Source organism: Oncorhynchus keta, chromosome 21 (assembly GCF_023373465.1).
Source record: "Oncorhynchus keta strain PuntledgeMale-10-30-2019 chromosome 21, Oket_V2, whole genome shotgun sequence".
Lineage (NCBI taxonomy): Eukaryota > Metazoa > Chordata > Actinopteri > Salmoniformes > Salmonidae > Oncorhynchus > Oncorhynchus keta.
Window position 1 is genome coordinate 51023900 of NC_068441.1, and position 27570 is coordinate 51051469.

A 27570-nucleotide genomic window follows, 5' to 3' on the forward strand; every position below is an offset into this window, starting at 1 on the left:
AATCAGCCAAGACTTCAGAAAAAAAATTGTAGACCACAAGTCTGGCTCATCCTTGGGAGCGATTTCCAAAGGCCTGAAGGTACCACGTTCATCTGTACAAACAATAGTACGCAGGTATAAACATCATGGGACCACGCAGCCGTCATACCGCTCAGGAAGGAGACGCGATCCTTCTCAAATCAATCCCAGAACAACAGCAGAGGACCTTGTGCAGATGCTGGAGGAAACAGGCAAAACGAGTCCTATAACGACAAAGACCGCTCAGCAAGGAAGAAGCCACTGCTCCAAAACCGCCATAAAAAGGCCAGTCTACGGTTTGCAACTGCACATGGGGACAAAGATTATACGTTTTGGAGAAATGTCCTCTGGTCTGATGAAACAAAAATATAACTGTTTGGCCATAATGACCATCGTTATGTTTGGAAGAAAAAGGGAGAGGATTGCATGCCGAAGAACACCTTCGCAACCGTGAAGCAAGGGGATGGCAGCATCATGTTGTGGGGGTGCTTTGCTGCAGGAGGGACTGGTGCACTTCACAAAATAGATGGCATCATGATGGAAAATTGTGGATATATTGAAGCAACATCTCAAGACATCTGTCAGGAAGTTAAAGCTTGGTCACAAATGGGTCTTCCAAATGGACAATGACCACAAGCATACTTCCAAAGTTTTGGCAAAATGTCTTAAGGACAACAAAGTCAAGGTATTGGAGTGGCCATCACAAAGCCCTGACCTCAGTCCTATAGATTTTTTGGGGGGTCAGAACTGAAAAAGCATGTTGCGAGCAAGGAGACCTACAGACCTGACTCAGTTACATCAGCTCTGTCAGGAGGAATGGGACAAAATTCACCCAACTTATTGTGGGAATGTTGTGAAGGAACGTTTCACCCAAGTGAAACAAATAAAGGCAAAGCTACCAAATACGAATTGAGTGTAAACATCTGTAAACTTCTGACCCACTGGGAATGTGATGAATAATAAATAAAAGCTGAAATAAAATCCTTCTCTCTACTATTATTCTGACATTTCACATTCTTAAAATAAAGTGGTGATCCTAACTGACCTAATACAGGGGATTTTTACTGGGATTAAATGTCAGGAATTGTGAAAAACGTATTTGTTCAATGTATTTGGCTAAGGTGTATGTAAACTCCCGACTTCAAACTGTATGCTCTATAGAAATCTCTAGATGGTTCTAAGAACATGTAGGCTTCTAAGGCAAGGGGCGGCAGGTAGCCTAGTGGTTAAAGCATTGGGCCAACCGAAAGGTTGCTGGATCGTATCCCCGAGCTGACAAGGTAAAAATCTGTCGTTCTGCTCCTGAACAAGGCAGTTAACCCACTGTTCCCGCGTAGGCTGTCATTGTAAATAATATATTTTTTAACTTACTTATCTTAACTGACTTGCATAGTTAAATCAATTAAAAACTGTACTTCAGTATATTTAATTGTTGCAGTGCTTCTTTAGATTGCAAGGAATAGAACTGTTGTGAGGTTCTTGTTGTTTTCAGCCCCACTACAATACTAGATACAAACTGTTTCTGAATCTCCTTTTCAACTACTCGGAAAGATAGAGAGAAACACGTTCAGTCTGCTTGAATGTCCTGGCAAGTGGATCTGTTACAGTGAAATCAGCCTGTCTCTGATAAATGGAGAAAGATATCCCTGTTGTCTATACTTCCCCGGTGGTGCTCTACTCCCCTCCTCTCCAACGATGGCAACCAGGCAGCAGGACTCTATTATTCCTCTCTGTTTCCCTGAAACCCCTCTATTCGGACACACAAAGACTCACATTGAAACCTAATTAGGCTTGGCAGTGTGGCAGCAGAAAACTTCTATTAGTAGGATGGATGAAGGACCCAAGATAAAAATGGAACATTTGAGTTCTCTCAGTTCTCTGGTCAGATGTAGCCAAATCATTCCATCCAGAGTGGCTCGTACCAGTCAGAGTCCCTCACTCCCTCCGTCCGTCCTTCCATCCATTCTCATTTGTTAGGTTTTGATTCCCCTCTGCATAGAAACTAAGCTGGGTACCTACCACTGGTGTCATGAAGTTCAAACCAGTCTTGGTGAGACTCTTTAGGGTGCACTCTCAAGCTACTAATTTCTTTCCAGCTTTCAAATCGGAACATTCTTATCTTCTCCTCTACCCTGCAACTCTTACACTGGTCCTTAGTGCACTACTTTCTACTCTATTAGTGTACAAAGAAGGTAGTGCACTATGTTTCCTGTCAATATACCTGGTAAAATAATGGTTAATAAACAACTTTAAGCGTGGAGGGGCGTATAAAATCTCTGATTTTCCCCCAAATTCTGTTTTATATTTTCCCAAATAGTTTTCTCAGTTTTATTTTTTTTACCAAGTTTTAGATTTGGTTTTATTTGTCAAGTCTCAAAATTACAATTGTTCATAGCCAAATAATAGGATGTTCCGAGTCCATGTCAATGGTTAAATCACATTTGAATACCTTTTTTTAGGTCTGGAAGAACACAAACAAATTGGGCATCTGGCCCTTTTTAATTGGGCATCTGGTCCTTTTAATTGGGCATCTGGCCCTTTTTAATTGGGCATCTGGCCCTTTTAAATTGGGCATCTGGCCCTTTAATTGGGCATCTGGTCCTTTTAATTGGGCATCTGGCCCTTTAATTGGGCATCTGGCCCTTTAATTGGGCATCTGGCCCTTTAATTGGGCATCTGGCCCTTTTAATTGGGCATCTGGCCCTTTAATTGGGCATCTGGCCCTTTAATTGGGCATCTGGCCTTTTAATTGGGCATCTGATCCTTTTAATTGGGCATCTGGTCCTTTTAATTGGGCATCTGGCCCTTTAATTGGGCATCTGGTCCTTTTAATTGGGCATCTGGCCCTTTTTAATTGGGCATCTGGCCCTTTAATTGGGCATCTGGACCTTTTTAGTTGGGCGTCTGGCCCTTTTTAGTTGGGCATCTGGCCCTTTAATTGGGCATCTGGACCTTTTTTAGATGGGCGTCTGGCACTTTAATTGGGCATCTGGACGTTTTTAGTTGGGCATCTGAACCTTTTTAGTTGGGCGTCTGGCACTTTTTAGTTGGGCATCTGGCCCTTTAATTGGGCATCTGGCCCTTTTAATTTTTTTAATTGGGCATCTGGCCCTTTTTAATTGGGCATCTGGCCCTTTTTAATTGGGCATCTGGCCCTTTTTAATTGGGCATCTGGCCCTTTTTAATTGGGCATCTGGCCCTTTTTAATTGGGCATCTGGCCCTTTAATTGGGCATCTGGCCCTTTTATTGGGTGTTGAGTGAGTGAGGAATGTGTCGTCTAATGTGCCTGTCTTGTGATGGTGATATACTGCTGCTGCTCATTTCAAGTTTGCAAATAGCAGATACAAATGATATATTCCTCATGATAGCCTAGTGGTTAGAGCGTTGGACTCATAACCTAAAAGGCTGCTAGTTCAAACCCCCGAGCTGACATGGTACAAATCTGTCGTTCTGCCCCTGAACAGGCAGTTAACCCACTGTTCCAAGTCCGTCATTGAAAATAAGAATTTGTTCTTAACTGACTTGCCTAGTTAAATAAAGGTAAAATAAAAAATGTATACTTCTGTCTGGTAAGCTAAGTAACTTTGCAGTTAACATTTAATGAATCATGTGAGGAAATTCACACTTTGATTATCATGTCAACTGTCGACACTCAAATGTTGTGCACAAATGTGTCTTCATCCCTGTTAGTGAGCATTTTATCCTTTGCCAAGATAATCCATCCACCTGACAGGTGTGGCATATCAAGAAGCTGATTAAACAGCATGGTCATTACACAGGTGCACCTTGTACTGGGGACAATAAAAGGTCACTCTAAAATGTGCAGTTTTGCCACACAACACAATGCCATAGATGTTTCAAGTTTTGAGGGAGCTATTGGCATGCTGTCTGCAGTAATGTCCTCCAGAAATGTTGCCAGATAATTTAATGTTAATTTCTCCGGCTCCCAAGTGGGCTGGGCCTGGCTCCCAAGTGGGCTGGGCCTGGCTCCCAAGTGGGGTGGGCCTGGCTCCCAAGTGGGGTGGGCCTGGCTCCCAAGTGGGGTGGGCCTGGCTCCCAAGTGGGGGGGGGGCCTATGCCCACCCATGGCTGCACCCCTGCCCAGTCATCTGAAATCCATAGATTAGGGCCTAATGAATGTATTTCAATTGATTGATTTCCTGATATGAACTGTAACAGCAAAATATTAGAAATGGTTGCATGTTGCGTTTTACATTTTTGTTCAGTGTACTTTCACTGTGTGTATCCGTGTGCGTGTGTGTGTGTGTGTGCGTGCCTGTGTGTGTGTGTGTGTGTGTGTGTGTGTGTGTGTGTGTGTGTGTGTGTGTGTGTGTGTGTGTGTGTGTGTGTGTGTGTGTGTGTGTGTGTGTGTGTGTGTGTGTGTGTGTGTGTGTGTGTGTGTGTGTGTGTGTGTGTGTGTGTGTGTGTCCTTGAATGTTGTTGTGGTACACCTCCTTCCACTTACATCACAAAGGTAAGAACATCTGGTTCAATTCTTTATTTGTTGTTTATCTGCTCCATAGCTATTCGCCAATCTGTATTGGCACTGTGATGATGCAACCACTCTGAGAGAGAGAAGCATTTTATTTACACACACACACATACGCACTCTCTGTCTCTGTCTTTCTCTTAGAAGTCTCTTATTTACTGTACAGAACACAACAGACCAGAACAGAAAGAGTTTCACTGACAGTGAGTCATTCCTGAGGCGAAGCTGCATTAGTCTGTGGGTCTGACAGGATGGGTACACTGAAGGGGAGTTTAGTTTACTCCAGTCATCTTAGTTCACTCTGTGTTTGTGTCCCAAATGGCACCCTATTCCCTATATAGTGCACTACTTTGATCAAGAGCATATGAGCCCTGGTCAAAACTAGTGTAATAAATAGGGAATAGGGTGCCATTTGGGACGATATCAGTGACAGGGCCAGCTAGCAGAGAACAGGACACAGACCACTTATAACCCACTATTATTCTGTGTGTGCTATTCTGCAGACGTCAAGCTCTAACGTCTTCAATGTACTCAGTAGCTTTTCTTTCTCCTTCCCTATTATTCTTTCTCTCCTTTCTCCTTCCACATTGTCTTCCTCGCCCTTCTCCTTCCCTATTATTCTTCCTCTCCCTTCTCCTTCCACATTGTCTTCCTCTCCCTTCTCCTTCCCTAATATTCTTCCTCTCCCTTCTCCTTCCACATTGTCTTCCTCTCCCTTCTCCTTCCACATTGTCTTCCTCTCCCTTCTCCTTCCACATTGTCTTTCTCTCCCTTCTCCTTCCACATTGTCTTTCTCTCCCTTCTCCTTCCATTGTCTTTCTCTCCCTTCTCCTTCCATTGTCTTCCTCTCCCTTCTCCTTCCACATGGTCTTCCTCTCCCTTCTACTTCCAGTGTCTTCCTCTCCCCTCTCCTTCCATTGTCTTTCTCTCCCTTCTCCTTCCATTGTCTTCCTCTCCCTTCTCCTTCCATTGTCTTCCTCTCCCTTCTACTTCCATTGTCTTCCTCTCCCTTCTACTTCCATTGTCTTTCTCTTCGTCACTACAGGAGTTGAACTAATGCCAGCTTCTCCTCGTTCTCCTTCTGAATAACTATTTATTAGAGTATCTGCAAGCAAATGTTGTTGATTTACCCGAGGGGGAGAGAAACTAGAGTGAACTGGGGGCCTGTCTCTCTTTCTCATTCTGTCTCTCTTTCTCATTCTGTCGCTCTTTCTTTCTCTCTCTCTGTTTCTCTCTCCCTCTCTGTCTCTCTCTCAATTCAATTCAAGGAGCTTTATTGGCATGGGAAACATGTTTACATTGCCAAAGCAAGTTACACTTCGCTCGTCTCTGTCTCTCTCTCGTCTCTGTCTCTCTCTCTGTCTCTCTCTCTGTCTCTCTCTCTCTCTCTCTCTCTCTGTCTCTCTCTCTGTCTCTCTCTCGTCTCTCTCTCTCGTCTCTCTCTCTGTCTCTCTCTCGTCTCTGTCTCTCTCTCTGTCTCTCTCTCTGTCTCTCTCTCTCTCTCTCTCTCTCTCGTCTCTCTTTCGTTCCAATCTCTTTCGTTCTCTCTGGCTCCTCAGTAGTATAGCTGTGTGTGTGTGTGTGTGTGTGTGCGTGCGTGCGTGCGTGCGTGTGCGTGTGTGTGTGTGTGTGTGTGTGCGTGCGTGTGTGTGTGTGTGTGTGTGTGTGTGTGTGTGTGTGTGTGCGTGCGTGTGTGTGTGTGTGTGTGTGTGTGTGTGTGTGTGTGAGAATAGATCACTACATTTTAGTGACAAACCATATTTTTTTCTGAACTTGCCCTCACAGGGTGTTTTTATCATTCTGTGATTATTCAGTATTGACATCATCAGAATATTTCCAGACACAGCCTAGATATCATTTTCCATGATCCACAGTTTCCCACAGTGGAAAGTAAAACAAGAAAAGGCTGTATTCCAGGACAGAATACTATCACTCTACTGCTGAACAACACTAGAATACAGTGATATAAATGTTTAAAAGTTTCAAATGGGCTCGATTGGAGAGTGACTAGTCTCTCATAAACATCCGACTGTCTGCCTGCCTAGCTACCACTCTAACGGAGTCCCTCTCTTCCTCTCCTCTCCTCTCTTTCACTCACATTTTCCAGTGGAAAGAATCAGCTGTGCCAATAAAACGCCTCCCTCCCTCCCCTCCCTCCCTCCCTCCCTCCCTCCCTCCCTGTTTCAGCCTCTCTGTCCCTCCCTCCCTCCCTCCCTGTTTCAGCCTCTCTGTCCCTCCCTCCCTCCCTCCCTGTTTCAGCCTCTCTGTCCCACCCTCCCTCCCTCCCTGTTTCAGCCTCTCTGTCCCTCCCTCCCTGTTTCAGCCTGTTTCCCCTCCCTCCCTGTCCCTCCCTCCCTCTGTCCTCCCTCCCTCCCTCCCTGTTTCCCTCCCTCCCTCCCTCCCTCCCTGTTTCAGCCTCTCTGTCCCTCCCTCCCTCCCTCCCTGTTTCAGCCTCTCTGTCCCTCCCTCCCCCTCCCTCCCTCTCTGTCCCTCCCTCCCTCCCTCCCTGTTTCAGCCTCTCTGTCCCTCCCTCCCTCCCTCCCTGTTTCCCCTCCTGTCCCTCCCTCCCTCCCCCTCCCTCCCTCCCTCCTCCCTCCCCCTCCCTCCCTCCCTCCCTCCCCCTCCCTCCCTCCCTGTTTCAGCCTCTCTGTCCCTCCCTCCCTCCCTCCCTGTTTCAGCCTCTCTGTCCCTCCTCCCTCCCTCCCTGTTTCAGCCTCTCTGTCCCTCCCTCCCTCCCTCCCTCCCGGTTTCAGCCTCCCTCCCTCCCTCCCTCCCTCCCTGTTTCAGCCTCTCTGTCCCTCCCTCCCTCCCTCCCTGTTTCAGCCTCTCTGTCCCTCCCTCCCTCCCTCCCTGTTTCAGCCTCTCTGTCCCTCCCTCCCCCTGTTTCAGCCTCTCTGTCCCTCCTCCCTCCCTCCCTCCCTCCCCTCCCTCCCTCCCTCCCTCCCTCCCTCTCTCCTCCCTCCCTCCCTGTTTCAGCTTCTCTGTCCCACCCTCCCTCCCTCCCTCCCTGTTTCAGCCTCTCTGTCCCTCCCTCCCGGTTTCAGCCCTCTCTGTCCCTCCCTCCCTCCCTGTTTCAGCCTCCCCTCCCTCCCTCCCTCCCTCCCTCCCTCCCTCCCTCCCTCCCTCCCTCCCTCCCTCCCTCCCTCCCTGTTTCAGCCTCTCTGTCCCACCCTCCCTCCCTCCCTCCCTCCCTCCCTCCCTCCCTCTCCTAGCCTCTCTGTCCCCTGTCCCCCCTCCCTCCCTCCCTCCCTCCCTCCCTCCCCTCCCTCCCTCCCTCCCTCCCTCTCTGTCCCTCCCTCCCTCCCTCCCTCCCTGTTTCAGCCTCTCTGTCCCTCCCTCCCTCCCTCCCTCCCTCCCTCCCTCCCTGTTTCCCTCCCTCCCTGTCCCTCCCTCCCTCCCTCCCTCCCTCCCTCCCCCACCCTCCCTCCCTCCCTCCCTCCCTGTTTCAGCCTCTCTGTCCCACCCTCCCTCCCCCTCCCTCCCTCCCTCCCACCCTCCCTCCCTCCCTCCCTGTTTCAGCCTCTCTGTCCCACCCTCCCTCCCTCCCCCTCCCTCCCTCCCTCCCTCCCTCCCTGTTTCAGCCTCTCTGTCCCACCCTCCCGCTCTACATTTCAGTCCTTCACCAAATCATAACACATGCCCAGTCAGTCAGCCAGTCCTTCTCTCTTTCATATGAATGTTATCTGTTTGGCTGTCGACACGGCTGTGACCATGTGTGCCTTTTCCCTCCCTGGTGGCTACTGAATATCACATCTGTTATACCTAAATGATGGTGGTGTGGATTGATCGAGGGCTGAGGATATCATTAATGAAAACAGTTAAAGGATGTCTTAGATACTTAGATGTTGATTTGGCCCGATGCCTTGGGTGATAGGACCCCCCCCTCACTCATCCAGTTCTCGTCCCTCCATCCCTCTTTTTCCTCAGTCACGTCGTAGATTCCTCTTCTCCACATGCGGTGTTAGATATCAGAGAAGCTGACAGTCAGAGAAGCTAACAGTCAGAGAAGCTGATAGTCACAGTGGGTTTCGACGGTGGGTTTTGGGGCTACGAGCAGAAATCAGTACACTATTCATCAAACAGTTAGCGGAGGAGTCCCCAAATGGCACCCTATTCCCTATAGTGGGTGGCTGTGGGTCCTGGTCAGAGGTAGTGCACTATTATAGGGAATAGGGTGCCATCGGGGACACTATAGTTAGTGTCTTTGATGAGATTAACAACCCCCTGGTTTAATTAACTTCACTATTAAAGTGTGGAGAAAGGGGGGCAGAGCAGCTGCCTCCTGCTGTGTATTCATCATCGCACACACACACACACACACACACACACACACACACACACACTTCACAGACATCATCTCATCATCTCCTGGTGATATCAGCCAAAGGCTTTTGGATACATCACCTCTTTACCCATCACCATAGTTGTCAACGGCAACGGTAGGAGGTGGAGGAGTGTTAATGGGGGAAGTGTGTGTGTGTGTGTGTGTGTGTGTGTGTGTGTGTGTGTGTGTGTGTGTGTGTGTGTGTGTGTGTGTGTGTGTGTGTGTGTGTGTGTATTCGCCTGTCCATTTGTGTGTGTGTGTGTGTATGTATTCGCCTGTCCATTTGTGTGAGTGTGTGAGTGAGTGTGTATTCGCCTGTCCATTTGTGTGAGTGTGTGAGTGAGTGTGAGTGTGAGTGTGTATTCGCCTGTCCATTTGTGTGTGTCTAAAAGCAGGAGGCTGAGGGACTGAACGCTGTAAAAAGCCCAGCTGCTGTTTCTTGTCCCTGGTGATGGCTGTGTATTGGTTAGACCATTAATGATCCATCTTGGGAACGCTGGGCTCTACATAATTTATCAACTATACGATTTTTCATCCGCAAAATGAACTTGTTGTTTGGAGCTAGGAGGGAATCAGAGGAAGCATTAGTTGTTTTTTATTTTTATTTATTTGAATGCTTTGTCATTCCCCTGTGATATATTTCCCTGTCAGATTCCTGGAACGAATATAATATCTCTAAATGCCTAATTGGTTATGCTAAATTCTTGTGTTAAGCTGTATTAGACAATGTGCATCCCAAGTCTTATTTGTGATGTTATACTGTAGCTCAGGTACCATCTAAATAACATGCCTAGAGGTTTCATGCACAAATGGCTAAATTCAATATAGTCTTATTTGAATTGATTGTGTCTAAAACAGTCTGTGTCTTGTATATTTTATAGATGAGTTTGATGCCTCTGAAACATACTTCTAGAGAATAGTCTGTCCCCTGAGTTTGATGCCTCTGAAACATACTTCTAGAGAATAGTCTGTCCCCTGAGTTTGATGCCTCTGAAACATACTTCTAGAGAATAGTCTGTCCCCTGAGTTTGATGCCTCTGAAACATACTTCTAGAGAATAGTCTGTCCCCTGAGTTTGATGCCTCTGAAACATACTTCTAGAGAATAGTCTGTCCCCTGAGTTTGATGCCTCTGAAACATACTTCTAGAGAATAGTCTGTCCCCTGAGTTTGATGCCTCTGAAACATACTTCTAGAGAATAGTCTGTCCCCTGAGTTTGATGCCTCTGAAACCTTCTGAAACATTTGATGCCTCTCTAGAGAATAGTCTGTCCCCTGAGTTTGATGCCTCTGAAACATACTTCTAGAGAATAGTCTGTCCCCTGAGTTTGATGCCTCTGAAATACATAGTCTTCCCCTAGTTTGATGCCTCTGAATAGTAGTCTGTCCCCTGAGTTTGATGCCTCTGAAACATACTTCTAGAGAATAGTCTGTCCCCTTTGAGTTTGATGCCTCTGAAACATACTTCTAGAGAATAGTCTGTCCCCTGAGTTTGATGCCTCTGAAACATACTTCTAGAGAATAGTCTGTCCCCTGAGTTTGATGCCTCTGAAACATACTTCTAGAGAATAGTCTGTCCCCTGAGTTTGATGCCTCTGAAACATACTTCTAGAGAATAGTCTGTCCCCTGAGTTTGATGCCTCTGAAACATACTTCTAGAGAATAGTCTGTCCCCTGAGTTTGATGCCTCTGAAACATACTTCTAGAGAATAGTCTGTCCCCTGAGTTTGATGCCTCTGAAACATACTTCTAGAGAATAGTCTGTCCCCTGAGTTTGATGCCTCTGAAACATACTTCTAGAGAATAGTCTGTCCCCTGAGTTTGATGCCTCTGAAACATACTTCTAGAGAATAGTCTGTCCCCTGAGTTTGATGCCTCTGAAACATACTGTCCCCTAGAGAATAGTCTGTCCCCTGTTTGATGCCTCTGAAACATACTTCTAGAGTTTGATGCCTCTGAAACATACTTCTAGAGAATAGTCTGTTTGATGCCTCTGAAACATACTTCTAGAGTTTGATGCCTCTGAAACATACTTCTAGAGAATAGTCTGTCCCTTGAGTTTGATGCCTCTGAAACATACTTCTAGAGAATAGTCTGTCCCCTGAGTTTGATGCCTCTGAAACATACTTCTAGAGAATAGTCTGTCCCCTGAGTTTGATGCCTCTGAAACATACTTCTAGAGAATAGTCTGTCCCTTGAGTTTGATGCCTCTGAAAAATGTTCCCCTTTGTTCCCTTCTTTCTTACCAGTCAATGTTCATGGGACTTAAACCAGTAGTAGAACTAGGTTACTTACAGTAGATGTCGTAACCACACTGGTTATATGGAAGATATTTTATGTTCAGTTTTTTAATTGAATCGTGTTCTCTCTCACCTTTAAGTGTCAAGAAACCTAGATTTGCACGAATCGGAAAGTTGAAGTTGTGTTAATTAACAGCGTTGTACATTTTTAATGATTGCCTCAACATTTATAGATTTTGTTTTTGCACAATAGCTGTTTTAAAAAGATGTTAGTGCAAATCAATTGTTATCCGAATGTTATTTATGAACCAAAAAGATCAAAACAAGCCAAGATTCGATCTCTTATGTTCTTCTTCTTCTGTATCATAATGAATTGTAAACAGGTTGTATCATCAAAGACTGCTGTGGGTAGAACAGAAATGGTAAATGTAGTGGGCGTAAAATTATTATTTTGCTTGTTGTTGTTGTTGTTTTCTTGTATTCTAGCTTAAATTATTCATCAAAACAAGAGAGACTTATCAACTCTGTTTTATTTATTTTTTTATTTTTTCAGATCACTGAGTCTGGCAAGGAGACGCTACCAGCATGGCTACACTGGAAGAGCAACATCCTACAGGGTCTACCACTGGAGGAGGACAAGGGTGTCCACTACATCGCCGTCTCCACATCAAACGGCAGCCAGGACATCTTCTCCATCGAGGTGCACCCAGAGGAACATGTGGACCCGATCCAGCTAGCCATTCAGTCAGCATCCAACAATGAGGTCAAGCCGTTTGTCTGCGGCACAGAGGAACCGGTGACGGTACTCACAGTGATTCTGGACGCCGACCTCACCAAGATGAGCTCCAGGCAGAGGGTGGAGCTGCTGGGCAAAATGAAGAAGTTCTCTGGCGTGGAGCTCCAGCACATGAAGATACTTCCTGTGGTCAACAACAGATTGTTCGACATGACCGCCTTCATGGCCGGACCGGGAAATGCCAAAAAGGTGGTGGAGAACGGAGCCCTGTTATCCTGGAAGCTGGGCTGTTCCCTGGACCAGAGCAATGTCCCCAACATCAGCAGTGTCCAGGCGCCAGCGAAAGAAGGCACTATGTCTGCTCAGCTGGGATACCCTGTGGTCGGTTGGCACATCGCCAACAAGAAGCCTCATATCCCCAAACGGGTGAGGCGCCAGCTCAACAATACCCCTACCCCGGTTCTTGTTGTGCTTCCCCCAACGTCTGTTGTCGAGCCCCCTATTCGCATTGTACCCACGCTGTCGTCACCTGCCATCGCTGCCCCCACAGACAGCTCTGCCCCACCCATGAGAGGACCTGTGCCCTTGCCCATGAAGCCCACGATCCGTGTCAGAGACTCATATGCCCACACTCCCACTCAGGGTGCACCCCTGCCAACCAGAGTGATGGAGTCCACTAGTACCATCTCCATTGAACCCACTATGACCAGGCATACCGTTGTGGAAGCTACACCGACACTCCCTCCACCCACCACAGTTGCCACCAGAAAGCCAACCAAGAAACCAAAGAGACCGAAGACCACTCCGATGCCAAGGGAGTCCAAGACCACCACAGCCAAACCAGCCAGGCGCACCACCCCTTCGTCCATCGTGCCTGACCCAAGAAACGAGAAGCCAGATCTCCGCAACCCCATCGATCAGGTCAATGCCTTCGTGGGCACATACTTTGAAGTGAAGATCCCATCCGATACATTCTTTGACAAGGAGGACGGTACAACAGACAAACTAAGGTTGACCTTGAGGATGAACCACAACGAAGTTGTCGGGGATGACTCCTGGATACAGTTTAATAGCACAAGCCAGCTGCTATACGGTCTTCCAGACTCAAATCACGTTGGGAAGCATGAGTACTTCATGCAGGCCACCGATAAGGGTGGTCTGAACGCGATCGACGCCTTCGAGGTCCGTGTGAACCGCTGGGCATCCAACGATAAGTCCCCGGTCCTGTTCCAGGCCCGCTTACACGGAGAACCGCGCCTGGTGACCAATGACATCCACAAGAAGATTCTGCTCATCAAGAAGCTGGCGTACTCGTTCGGTGACCGCAACAGCAGCACGGTCACCCTGAGGAACATCACCAAGGGATCCATCGTGGTGGAGTGGACCAACAACAGCCTCCAGCAGAACCCTTGTCCCAAGGAGCAGATTCAGACCATGTCCAGGAGGATCTCTGATGCCCAGGGAAGGCCCTCCCAGACCTTCATCTCCGCCATGGAACCGGACTTCATACCCATCAGCATCAAGGTCAAAGGAACGGGTGCCTGCCGGACCTACATGTTTGTCCCGCCTGGTGAAATCACTATCCCTATCCCTCCAGCTGTCACGCCGGCACTGGGCACCGGACGCCAGAGCACAGACGACGTCTACCTCCACACAGTGATTCCGGCCGTGGTGGTGGCGGCCATCTTGCTGATCGCTGGCATCATCGCCATGATCTGCTACCGCAAGAAGCGCAAAGGAAAGCTGACCATTGAGGACCAGGCTACCTTCATCAAGAAGGGTGTGCCCATCATCTTCGCAGACGAGCTTGACGACTCCAAGCCGCCCCCGTCCTCCTCCATGCCGCTCATCCTGCAGGAGGAGAAACCCCCTCTTCCCCCACCGGAGTACCCTAACATGGCCAGTCCAGAGACCACCCCCCTGAACCAGGATCTTCTGGGTGAGTACACGGCTCTGAGGGACGAGGACCCCAACGCGCCCCCCTACCAGCCCCCGCCCCCCTTCACCGCACCCATGGAAGGTAAAGGATCTCGTCCAAAGAACATGACCCCTTACAGATCCCCACCACCTTACGTGCCACCCTAAGGGTTTAGCAGGCTCCTCCAGAGAAGGAGGAGGGAAGCAGGGGGACTTGTAACGGTCTCAATCCAGTGTCTGTTTGGAAATAAGGGGTGGGAGGAGGAGGACAAAGTGGGAACAAACTTTGGATTTTGGGTTGGGAGGGTTATGGGGTGATCTGATTGAATTCAAGTTATTGGAAAGATGGGAGGGAGGGAGAACTAGATGTTAGCCGCGGCGACAGTAGCCACAAAAAGGACACTATTCAGTCTGTCGTCTCATTGGCTACAGCTGAATGGCTAGTTTGGGAAGACCCGCCCCTTTGGTCCCAGCGCTTTTTTTTTCTCTGTTTGAAACTTAATGGGCTTTTGTTTTAATTTAGTTATTTGGTTCTGTTTAGTTAATTTTTTTTGGGGGGGGGGCTGACTTCAAACGACTTGCTTAATAAAACTATTTTTATGTTATTTTATCTTGAATAATACAAGAAGATAATAAACAAACACACTGCAGGCATACAATGTTTTTAATAGAGAGAGAGTTCTATGAATAAAAACAGAAACATCATAATCATGTGGATCTGCACCAGCCCTGCAGCTAGCCCTGCAGCTAGCCCTGAAGCTAACCCTGCAGCTAACCCTGCAGCTAGCCATGCAGCTAACCCTGCAGCTAGCCCTGCAGCTAACCCTGCAGCTAGCCCTGCAGCTAACTCTGCAACTAGCCCTGCAGCTAACCAGACAGACAACACAGTGGCTTGTTGGGCGGTGGGTCAGTGTTTTGAGTCAATAAGGTTTGCCTTTTAACACTAATTGTATATTTGTATCCTTATTCACACAATGTCTAGTCAAGATGATCATAACAAAGTTGGCCTAAAAAATCATTAGAAATGTAAAACGTTCTGTTTGTTTTATTACTTTTATTTTTAAATCCACTCTATATCTGGATGGTTCTGATAGATAGATAGATAGATAGATAGATAGATAGATAGATAGATAGATAGATAGATAGATAGATCTCTCCCTCGATCAGAAAGAAACGGTAAACCCAGCCCAGTCAGGACTAAACAAGCAAACATTACCGTTAGCTAATGTTAGCACGTACGGCAACCATGACAACTGTGATTCTACAACAGCCTGGCCCAGTTATTATCAGATGTGTAGTTTTGACTTGAAGCTCAAGGATTTTTACCTTGACTGGGTATCCCGAAGCCACCCAAAATCATTCAAGAGGGAAATACAATACACTATCCCCTTTTTATTATTATTATTATTTAAAATGGCTCCCTTATCCGAATATGATCATAACATTGACCATTTGAATGCCATGTTGCCTTTATGGTGATGCGATGAGTCTTCTGTATATAGCTATCGATCGGCCTGTTGAAATAATATTAAGTGTATTTATACTTCAAAAAATGTTTGTGTAAATCAGATATGGAAAAAGCCTCCTGCAGTTTATTTTAGACAAGGAGTAATTATTTTTTTATGTAGTGATGATGATGCTCTTGTTCTCACAGTTTATGCGGGAAACAATTCATTTGCTGTTGAGAGTGATTTTGAAGGTCCTGAAAGGGATACAATCTTTATTCACAACTCAAAGTTCATTAAGACGAGGAGAGGAGATGGAGAGGAGAGGAGAGGAGATGGAGAGGAGAGGAGAGGAGAGGAGAGGAGAGGAGAGGAGAGGAGAGATCTGAAGAACAAGATCACCAGAAAACACTGAACAAAATGGTGGATAAAATCTCTATCTAATTTTTTTACAAAGTTTTTGATACAGCCTCAAATTGTTAAAAAAAATAGATAAATAAATAAATAGTGTATTGCAATTCGTTCAATCTTAGCGTAGATAATTGATTCTTCAATATGTACCTTTTCTCATGGGTCACCTATTTCAAGTGATTTTTTTTGTTGTTGACATATTATCAAATGTATTATCATGTTTTTCCCCATTGAGTTTTGACTTTGAAAGTGACCCTTTGCAATAATGTAAGGTAATGTCCGGTGGAGGTGAGTGGTCAATGCAGGTTAGATGAGTGTACTACCAAAATGAGTGGTGATGAGAAAACCCACATAATGATGATGTACACGCATAATGATGATGATGTACACACATAATGATGATGTACACGCATAATGATGATGATGATGTACACACATAATGATGATGATGATGTACACGCTTAATGATGATGATGTACGCGCATAATGATGATGTACACGCATAATGATGATGATGTACCCACATAATGATGATGTACACGGTTAATGATGATGATGTACACGCATAATGATGATGATGTTCCTCCCCCCCAAAATGAGGATGATGATGTATCCATATGTAGTTCGTTTTTTGCAAGATACCAAGTGTTGCTTTTTTAGTGTGCATATATCATGAAAGCCAGTCTCCGTCTATCTACAGTATGTCCAGACAATTCGTCCTTCTTCACACGTTTGAAATTCTAATCCTCTGTACAATTATCGGAGGGGGATCATGATGTGTTACACTGGCACACTGCTGCTGCCATACCTTATAATATATAGCTTTATTTTTAGTGATGAGCTTCGGTTATAATCGGTTTTCTAATGCTTTCACTTACCCCTTGATGAGTCTACATGTCAATGTCAACAGAGGTTTCCGTAAAGATGTGTATCCATCATAGAGTTAGTTAGAGGACTCATCTTTGTATCTGTCCAATTACGGCATCTATGATAGCACAATTTTCATGCAAAAAAATGGGTTATATCCATGATGAGTTCTCTAACCATCTCTATGGGGTCCATCTGTCAGGTCTGACTGTCAGCCCTTTGAGACAATGACTCCTGTCACTACAGCTGGATAATAGTCGACTATACTGGTTTTATTAATCTGACTAGATAAACATTTCATCTGGAACCATGTTGTAAATCTCCTTTCCATCACACTCAGCACCATGAAATACAGATACAGTATCTTATTGGGTTAATATGTAAATAACTGGCTGACACCTCCTCTGCGTCTCCACACATCATCTAGTCACTTCTGCTGTTTGATTTTAGAAGGAAAACTGGTAGGTTTATATTGGTAGGTCCCAATTAGAGTTGGTAGTTACTAAAAGACAGAAAGGCGTAGTTTCTGATGACAGTTACAGACACTGATGCAGATTTTTGATTGAGATTCATAGATATGTAGACACCACAAGGACATTTTCTTTCAGGCCTTTGTTTGTTTGTTTGTTTGTTTATATATATATATATATATATATATATATATATATATATATGTGTGTGTGTGTGTGTGTGTGTGTGTGGCGTAGTCCTTCAGCATTAAGGTCACTAGACTAGCAAAGAATCAGGTTTAGTTATACTGAGTGAAATCTTAAATTACATATCCGTAACACAATTAAGCGTACATCTCCATTTGATTCCACAAGTAAGAGGATAACGATGGCGTGATGTATGTGAAAGCTTAACGGAGAAAACAACCAAAGATGTAAAAAGGTGAAATTTAGCAGTCATTCACTACAACTTGTTCAAATGCCTTGTTGACAGAATATCTTGTAAACTGTCGGTTACATTTCAGTATTTCAGATACATTTCAGATGTTAGCAACAGTATTGCAAAGGATATGGATTCAACAAAAACACATTGTTCTTTTAAATTAGAACCCGATAGCTGTCTCGAGGGACACGTTTTGTTTAAGCCGAGGGAGGAGTACACTCCAACCAATTAGGTTCGATAACGATTACAGATTAGCTGCCTTTCGGTTTAGGTACGGTTCTCGGACTGTAGAAAGGAATGATCATATCATAATGTCATCTGTATTATACCATTGTTCTGTTGATCTTTCATCGGCTTCCATTTTGGATTCTACTTTTGTCAGCTTCTATTTCTGCCAATTGGAAATTGAGGGATTGGCGTGTCAAATCAAATCAGCCTTAAATGCAGTTCTTATTCATACACAGCACTGACTGAAAGCTTCCTATGCTCTGAGGGGCAGATTGTACTATATTTTGTTGATCGCTGAAGAGAATATGTAGTCTTGATTTAGTTTTTACATTCATGAGTAAATGAGTCCTTACAACTGGAATGGTAATGGTAATAATAATTAGTAAAAGTATTGATGATGATTGTAATAATATGTTTATCATAATGGTTTCAGGGGGAACTTCTCTACTGTGTTTTGTCCTTCATTTTTATATGTCATTTTGTTAATGAAATACTTGTTTTCCCACCAACCAATGTGGTTCGCTAAACAAAATGGTTGCCAAACTACAGCGCAGTGAAAAGCAATGGGTTTGACTTAAAAACAAGTTGGCATATAATCAGACACACATTCAATTAACATGCTTCAAAACAAGAGGGAAGATGGACTGATAAGTCATAAATACACAGAGATGAAATGCAAAGAGAGTCAGAAAACCTGACCATTGTCCTTGACCGCAGCGAACTCACAACCTAGAAAAGAGGGTCGTTCTTACGTATGAATACTTGAGTAAAGAATGCATGGTTAAAAAAATAAATAATTTTTGTATTATTCTGTGTTTTAATAGCATTGTATTGTTTATGACACTAGACACTGTATGTTGAAATGTTGTATTAAAAAAATTTACCAAAAAAAACCAAGTGTTTCCATTCAACTCGTTACTGTGACTTTCCATCTCGTCGGTTGCTCTTCTACCGTAATGTTTCATCCTTGACAGACACTCTTCTCTGAACAGCCGTTCGGTACAAGGCTCACGACACGCATGTATATTAACTGCATGCAGGGTAGCTGGGGCAACAGGTGGCCCAGTGTTTAGAGTGGTGGACTAGTAACCGGAAGGTTGCAAGTTCAAATCCCCAAGCTGACAAGGTATACATCTGTCATTCTGCCCCTGAACAAGGCAGTTAACCCACTGTTCCTAGGCCGTTTCCTAGTTAAATAAAGGTAAAAAAAAAAAAGCTTTTGATACTCGGGAACTATCAGTCCATCCTTTACTAACCAATACCCATTATTGAATCCAAGACACTGTAGATGCAGCAGTATTTGTCGGGTTTTCGTGTTGTCCAGACATCCCTCTAAGCTACCTTTGTATAGCTAACATATTAGGAATTAGAAGGATTCATGTTCTCTGGCACAGAGGGTTGTGTGGGCAAGGTGATGGTGTCTTTCAACCTGAAAAGACTAGGAATATGTATGAAGATAAAGGCTGAGGGCTATGCCGTCTCTAACTGACAGTAAACCTTGACATTGATTTTGACAGCATTGTCTAGCAGCATAGAATAATGTTTATTTTTTAACAATGTTTTTTGTTCTGCTCTTGAGTGGTACCCTATCAACACTATTCTATACCCTTGTAGTGATCCCCTATCAACACTATTCTATACCCTTGTAGTGGTACCCTATCAACACTATTCTATACCCTTGTAGTGGTCTCCTATCAACACTATTCTATACCCTTGTAGTGATCCCCTATCAACACTATTCTATAGCCTTGTAGTGGTCCCCTATCAACACTATTCTATACCCTTGTAGTGGTCCCCTAACAACACTATTCTATACCCTTGTAGTGGTCTCCTATCAACACTATTCTATACCCTTGTAGTCATCTCCTATCAACACTATTCTATACCCTTGTAGTGGTCCCCTATCAACACTATTCTATACCCTTGTAGTGGTCCCCTATCAACACTATTCTATACCCATGTAGTCATCTCCTATCAACACTATTCTATACCCTTGTATGGTCTCCTATCAACCTTTTAGTGGTTTCCTATCAACACTATTCTATACCCTTGTAGTCATCTCCTATCAACACTATTCTATACCCTTGTAGTGGTACCCCATTAACACTATTCTATACCCTTGTAGTCATCTCCTATCAACACTATTCTATACCCTTGTAGTGGTCCCCTATCAACACTATTCTATACCCTTGTAGTGGTCCCCTATCAACACTATTCTATACCCTTGTAGTGGTCCCCTATCAACACTATTCTATACCCTTGTAGTGGTCTCCTATCAACACTATTCTATACCCTTGTAGTGGTACCCCATTAACACTATTCTATACCCTTGTAGTCATATCCTATCAACACTATTCTATACCCTTGTAGTGATCCCCTATCAACACTATTCTATACCCTTGTAGTGGTCCCCTATCAACACTATTCTATACCCTTGTAGTGGTCCCCTATCAACACTATTCTATACCCATGTAGTCATCTCCTATCAACACTATTCTATACCCTTTTAGTGGTTTCCTATCAACACTATTCTATACCCTTGTAGTCATCTCCTATCAACACTATTCTATACCCTTGTAGTGGTCTCCTATCAACACTATTCTATACCCTTGTAGTGGTCCCCTATCAACACTATTCTATACCCTTGTAGTCATATCCTATCAACACTATTCTATAACCTTGTAGTCATCTCCTATCAACACTATTCTATACCCTTGTAGTGATCTCCTATCAACACTATTCTATACCCTTGTAGTGATCCCCTAACAACACTATTCTATACCCTTGTAGTGGTCTCCTATCAACACTATTCTATACCCTTGTAGTCATCTCCTATCAACACTATTCTATACCCTTGTAGTCATCTCCTATCAACACTATTCTATACCCTTGTAGTGGTCTCCTATCAACACTATTCTATACCCTTGTAGTGGTCCCCTAACAACACTATTCTATACCTTTGTAGTGGTCCCCTATCAACACTATTCTATACCCTTGTAGTGGTCTCCTATCAACACTATTCTATACCCTTGTAGTGGTCCCCTAACAACACTATTCTATACCCTTGTAGTGGTCTCCTATCAACACTATTCTATACCCATGTAGTGGTCTCCTATCAACACTATTCTATACCCATGTAGTGGTCTCCTATCAACACTATTCTATACCCTTGTAGTGGTCCCCCATCAACACTATTCTATACCCATGTAGTGGTCTCCTATCAACAGTATTCTATACCCATGTAGTGGTCTCCTATCAACACTATTCTATACCCTTGTAGTGATCCCCTATCAACAATATTCTATACCCTTGTAGTGGTCTCCTATCAACACTATTCTATACCCTTGTAGTCATCTCCTATCAACACTATTCTATACCCTTGTAGTGGTCTCCTATCAACACTATTCTATACCCTTGTAGTGGTCTCCTATCAACACTATTCTATACCCTTGTAGTCATCTCCTATCAACACTATTCTATACCCTTGTAGTGGTCTTCTATCAACACTATTCTATACCCTTGTAGTCATCTCCTATCAACACTATTCTATACCCTTGTAGTGGTCTCCTATCAACACTATTCTATAGCCTTGTAGTGGTCCCCTATCAACACTATTCTATACCCTTGTAGTGGTACCCTATCAACAATATTCTATACCCTTGTAGTGGTCTCCTATCAACACTATTCTATACCCTTGTAGTGGTCTCCTATCAACACTATTCTGTACCCTTGTAGTCATCTCCTATCAACACTATTCTATACCCTTGTAGTGGTCTCCTATCAACACTATTCTATACCCTTGTAGTGGTCTCCTATCAACACTATTCTATACCCTTGTAGTGGTCTCCTATCAACACTATTCTATACCCTTGTAGTGGTCTCCTAACAACACTATTCTATACCCTTGTAGTGGTCTCCTATCAACACTATTCTATACCCTTGTAGTCATCTCCTATCAACACTATTCTATACCCTTGTAGTGGTCTCCTATCAACACTATTCTATAGCCTTGTAGTGGTCCCCTATCAACACTATTCTATACCCTTGTAGTGGTACCCTAACAACACTATTCTATACCCTTGTAGTGGTCTCCTATCAACACTATTCTATACCCTTGTAGTCATCTCCTATCAACACTATTCTATACCCTTGTAGTGGTACCCTAACAACACTATTCTATACCCTTGTAGTGATCCCCTAACAACACTATTCTATACCCTTGTAGTGATCCCCTATCAACACTATTCTATACCCTTGTAGTGGTACCCTAACAACACTATTCTATACCCTTGTAGTGGTCCCCTATCAACACTATTCTATACCCTTGTAGTGGTCCCCTAACAACACTATTCTATACCCTTGTAGTGGTCCCCTAACAACACTCTATATTAACTATGTCTTTCCGTGAATCCTTGATTCCCATCTCCTCGCCTCCTTCGCCATCATATTGGTGGAGGAAGTCCAAGGTCCCTCCCTTCTGGACTTCTCCAATGCGTTTTGAGAGGGCGACAGGGAGTAAGGGATGTGTGGAATCGGAGAAAGATGAATTTACTGTATAAATAGCCAGGGATCCTGGCTAACCAATATTCTACATCACACTGACAGATAATATGTCTTGCATCCCAAATGGCACCCTATTCCCTATATTACATTACATTTTGTCTAAGGGCTCTGGTCTAAAGTAGTGCTCTGTATAGGGAGTAGGGTGTCATTTATTGTTCATCCAGAATAGACTGAGAACCGAAGACGTCCCCTGGAGTGTAACGATGCTATGTGTATCTTATCAATTCACACCTTAAACACACACACCTCCCAGACACCTCACACACACACACATACACACACACACACACACACACACACCTCACACACACACCTCCCAGACACCTCACACATACACACACACCTCCCAGACACCTCACACACACACACATACACACACGCACACCTCCCAGACACCTCACACACACACACATACACACACACACACACACACACACACACACACACACACACACACACACACACATACACACCTCCCAGATACCTCACACACACACCTCCCAGACACATACACACACCTCCCAGACACACCTCCCAGACATCTCACACACATACACACACGCACATCTCCCAGGCATCTCACACACACACCAAACACAATCCTCAAACACTTCACAGACACATCATACACACACACCTCATACACACACACATGACTCACACAAGCTTCAAGTTCCTTGATGTCCACATCACCAACAAACTAACATGGTCTAAGCATACCAAGACAGTTGTGAAGAGGGCACGACAAAACATATTGCCCCTCAGGAGACTGAAAAGATTTGGCATGGGTCCTCAGATCCTCAAAAGGTTATACAGCTGCACCATCGAGAGCATCCTGACTGGTTGCATCACTGCTTGGTATGGCAACTGCTCGGCCTCTGACCGCAAGGCACTACAGAGGGTAGTGCGTACGGCCCAGTACATCACTGTGGCCAAGCTTCCTGCCACCCAGAACCTCTATACCAAGCGGTGTCAGGGGTAAGCCCTAAAAATAGTCAAAGACACCAGCCACCCCAGTCATAGACTGTTCTCTCTGCTACTGCACGGCAAGCAGTACCGGAGCGCCAAGTCTAGGACCAAGAGGCTTCTAAACAGCTTCTACCCCCAAGACTCCTGAACAGCTAATCAAATGGCTACCCAGACTATTTGCATTGCTCTTTTACACTGCTGCTACTCTCTGTCATTATCAATGCATAGTCACTTCAATAACTCGACCTACATGTACATATTGCCTCAATGACCTTGACTCACCGGTGCCCCCTCACATTGACTCTGTATATAGCCTCGCTATTGTTATTTTACTGCTGCTCTTTAATTATTTGTTACTTTTATTTCTTATACATACATTTAATTAAAAAAATTAAAAAACTGCATTGTTGGTTAAGGGCTTGTAAGTAAGCATTTCACTGTAAGGTCTACTACACCTGTTGGTTAAGGGCTTGTAAATCAGCATTTCACAGTAAGGTCTACTACACCTGTTGGTTAAGGGCTTGTAAATCAGCATTTCACTGTAAGGTCTACTACATCTGTTGGTTAAGGGCTTGTAAATCAGCATTTCACAGTAAGGTCTACTACACCTGTTGGTTAAGGGCTTGTAAATCAGCATTTCACAGTAAGGTCTACTACACCTGTTGGTTAAGGCCTAGAAAGTAAGCATTTCACAGTAAGGTCTACTACACCTGTTGGTTAAGGGCTTGTAAATCAGCATTTCACTGTAAGGTCTACTACACCTGTTGGTTAACCTCTTGGGTCGACCCGGGACGCATGCGTCCCATCTAGACATCTGGAAATGCAAATGCGCTACGCTAAATGCTAATTGCACTCGTTAAAACTCAAACGTTCATTAAAACACACATGCAGGGTACTGAATTAAAGCTACACTCGTTGTGAATCCAGCCAACAAGTCAGATTTTTAAAATGCTTTTCGGCGAAAGTATGAGAAGCTATTATCTGATAGCATGCAACACCCCAAAAGACCCGCAGGGGACGTAAACAAAATAATTAGCATAGTCGGCGCTACACAAAACGCAGAAATGAAATATAAAACTTCATTACCTTTGACAATCTTCTTTGTTGGCACTCCTAGATGTCCCATAAACATCACTATTGGGTCTTTTTTTCGATTAAATCGGTCCATATATAGCCTAGATATTGATCTATGAAGACTGTGTGATCAAGGAAAAAAATAGCGTTTTATAACGCAACGTAATTTTTTAAAATAAAAAAAGTCGACGATAAACTTTCACAAAACACTTCGAAATACTTTTGTAATGCAACTTTAGGTATTAGTAAACGTTAATAATCTATCAAATTGATCACGAGGCGATGTATATTCAATAGCTCGACGTCTTCAAATCATGTTCAGACATTTCTACTCCAAAACATCCTGTCGGAGACAGGAGGAAATGGGCTGTCTCTTCTTCGTTTGACCAAGAAACAAAGCCTAGGCAATTGACAAGACTGGTGACATCGTGTGGAAGCTGTAGGAATTGCAATCTCGGCTCCAGGTAATGTGGTTTCCATTCAACAATACATACAAGTGGCGCATTGATATATTTTCCAATTTTCAGTGATCAGATTTTCCTGCGCTTTTCGATGAAACGCACGTTCTGTTATAGTCACAGCCGTGATTCAACCAGTTTTAAAAACGTCTGAGTGTTTTCTATCCACACATACTAATCATATGCATATACTATATTCCTGGCATTAGTAGCAGGGCGCTGAAATGTTGCGCAATTTTTAACAGAATGTTTGAAAGAGTAGGGGGTAGGAGTAACAGGTTTTAAGGGCTTCTAAGTCAGCATTTCACTGTAAGTTCTACTACACCTGTTGGTTAAGGACTTGTGAGTCAGCATTTCACTGTAAGGTCTACTACACCTGTTGTATTCGACACATGTGACTAATGAAGTTTGATTTAATTTATAATAAAATAGAGACTTCACAGGTGCATTGCACTTGGTAACGTCCCAAATGACACCCTAATCCCTTTATAGTGCACAACTTTCGACCAGGGCCTATAGAGGGCCCATAGAGCTCTGGTCAAAAGTATTGCACTACCTATGGGATTCCCTATTGGCCCTGGTCAATAGTATTGCACTACCTATGGTATTCCCTATTGGCCCTGATCAAAAGTAGTGCACTACCTATGGGATTCCCTATTGGCCCTGGTCAAAAGTAGTGCACTACCTATGGGATTCCCTATTGGTCCTGGTCAAAAGTAGTGCACTACCTATGGGATTCCCTATTGGCCCTGGTCAAAAGTAGTGCACTACCTATGGGATTCCCTATTGGCCCTGGTCAAAAGTAGTGCACTACCTATGGGGTTCCCTATTGGTCCTGGTCAAAAGTAGTGCACTACCTATGGGATTCCCTATTGGCCCTGGTCTAAAGTAGTGCACTACCTATGGGATTCCCTATTGGCCCTGGTCAAAAGTAGTGCACTACCTATGGGATTCCCTATTGGCCCTGGTCAAAAGTAGTGCACTACCTATGGGATTCCCTATTGGCCCTGGTCAAAAGTAGTGCACTACCTATTGGATTCCCTATTGGCCCTGGTCAAAAGTAGTGCACAACCTATGGGATTCCCTATTGGTCCTGGTCAAAAGTAGCGCACTATAAAGGGAATAGGGTGTCATTTGGGACGTACTCCCTGTCTTCTATTTTTTTTAAAATGTGTAAACAACAATAACAGTTTTTTTTTCATGATATGTTTGCCACATTCTCCCTATACTGGGATGAGTTTACTATGCTCTACTATGCCCTGTTTCAAACCCAGTTGACTTTGGTTCTAAGAGGTAGGTGTCACGTTCTGACCTTTATTTTGTATTTTGTTGTTTGTTTGTTTGTTTTGTATTTATTTAGGATGGTCAGAGCGTGAGTTGGGTGGGCAGTCTATCTTTGTTTTGTATTTATTTAGGATGGTCAGAGCGTGAGTTGGGTGGGCAGTCTATGATTGTTTTGTATTTATTTAGTATGGTCAGAGCGTGAGTTGGGTGGGCAGTCTATGTTTGTTTTTCTATGATTTGGGGATTTCTATGTTTCGGCCTAGTATGGTTCTCAATCAGAGGCAGGTGTCATTAGTTGTCTCTGATTGAGAATCATACTTAGGTAGCCTGGGTTGCACTGTTTGTTTGTGGGTGATTGTCAATGTTAGTGGCTTGTGTCAGCACAGGTCTCATTTGTAGTTTCACGGTCATTTTTGTTACTCTTTTGTATAGTGTTGCAGTGTTCAGTTTTCTCTTTATTAAAATTCACTATGAACACATACCACGCCGCGTATTGGTCCTCTGATCCTACCTCTCCTCTTCAGATGAAGAGGAGGAAGACCGTGACAGTAGGTCTAGCCTACAGATGTCAGATATTTATTTCAGACAGTTTGCTTCAGCAGGAAAATAATCCTGCAGCAACAGGAAACGTGAATTATTGTGACGGATTATAATGATACATTTTTCATGAAGGGGAAAAAAATGTGGAAATGACGATCCTTTATAAACTTCACACACTACAAGTTTTACAGTTCCTGCATTGCGAAACAGTTCTGCAACATGGTGATCAAATTAAGATTCTACATCTGTAGTAGGAGGTATTACAACGTGAAAAGTACTACAGCAATACAGATATCCCTTTCCTGTTCTGCATCTATGCTGTCAATAAAGCTTGATTCGCTGTGAAAAAAAAGATGAACAATAAAATGGTTAATATATTTGGCATTGGTGCAGTAAGCCATTTTGCTCTCATTTGTAAACTATATTCAATATACCGTATGTTAAATTATCAGTATTAGGTTGTGGTGGTGACGAATTCTCAAATACGTATTTTTTTATTGCCTCGCCTAGACTGACACACACACACACACACACACGTCACAGACTAATTATTATGATTGAGCTGTGTGTCTAAGCATTTCAATTTGAATTGTATGTGAGCAGAATGTCTATACTGACTATAATGTGCATTGGCTTTCTGTCCCTCCTTAGACACTGTCTCTGTGTAGCTAGACTGAGAGCCCCGAAGAAAGGCACTGCTATTTGTTTAGATAACATTGTATGTTTCTTTCACACCTAAATGGAGATGCAGTGAAAATCATGTCGAGAACGTGACAAGGATTTTGCATGTAAAATTATTACATTTTCACTTCTCATCTCTTTCCTTTCATGCCACTTTAATAACATGAGAATAGGCTACCGCAGAGGTTGGTGAAATGTGTACAGGGAAAGTCATTGACAGTGCTCAAAATGTTAGAGAGAGAGAGAGCACTGTCATCACCCGATCTCTCTCAAGCTCTTTTCAGCATATCCTGTTTCACCTTGGCTCTCATAAAGGACAATATCGTGTCGTCAGTCAGTGAAACAGTCATCCGGTCAATGAAACAGTCATTCAGTCAGCGAAACAGTCATCCAGTCAATGAAACAGTCAGTCAGTCAGTGAAACAGTCAGTCAGT

General features: G+C 44.0%; 1 protein-coding gene across 2 annotated transcripts in view; it reads left to right on the top strand.

The window, feature by feature from the left end:
- The window catches only part of dag1 (dystroglycan 1), a 67707-nt gene extending 49540 nt beyond the window's left edge, over positions 1–18167 (top strand). For both annotated transcript variants that reach the window (XM_052474147.1, XM_052474148.1), the window contains exon 3: positions 11625–18167. In XM_052474147.1, the coding sequence (XP_052330107.1) occupies positions 11625–13892 (2268 nt within the window). In that variant the 3' untranslated portion in view covers positions 13893–18167. The remainder of the gene's footprint in view (positions 1–11624) is intronic.
- Positions 18168–27570: the final 9403 nt, after the last annotated feature.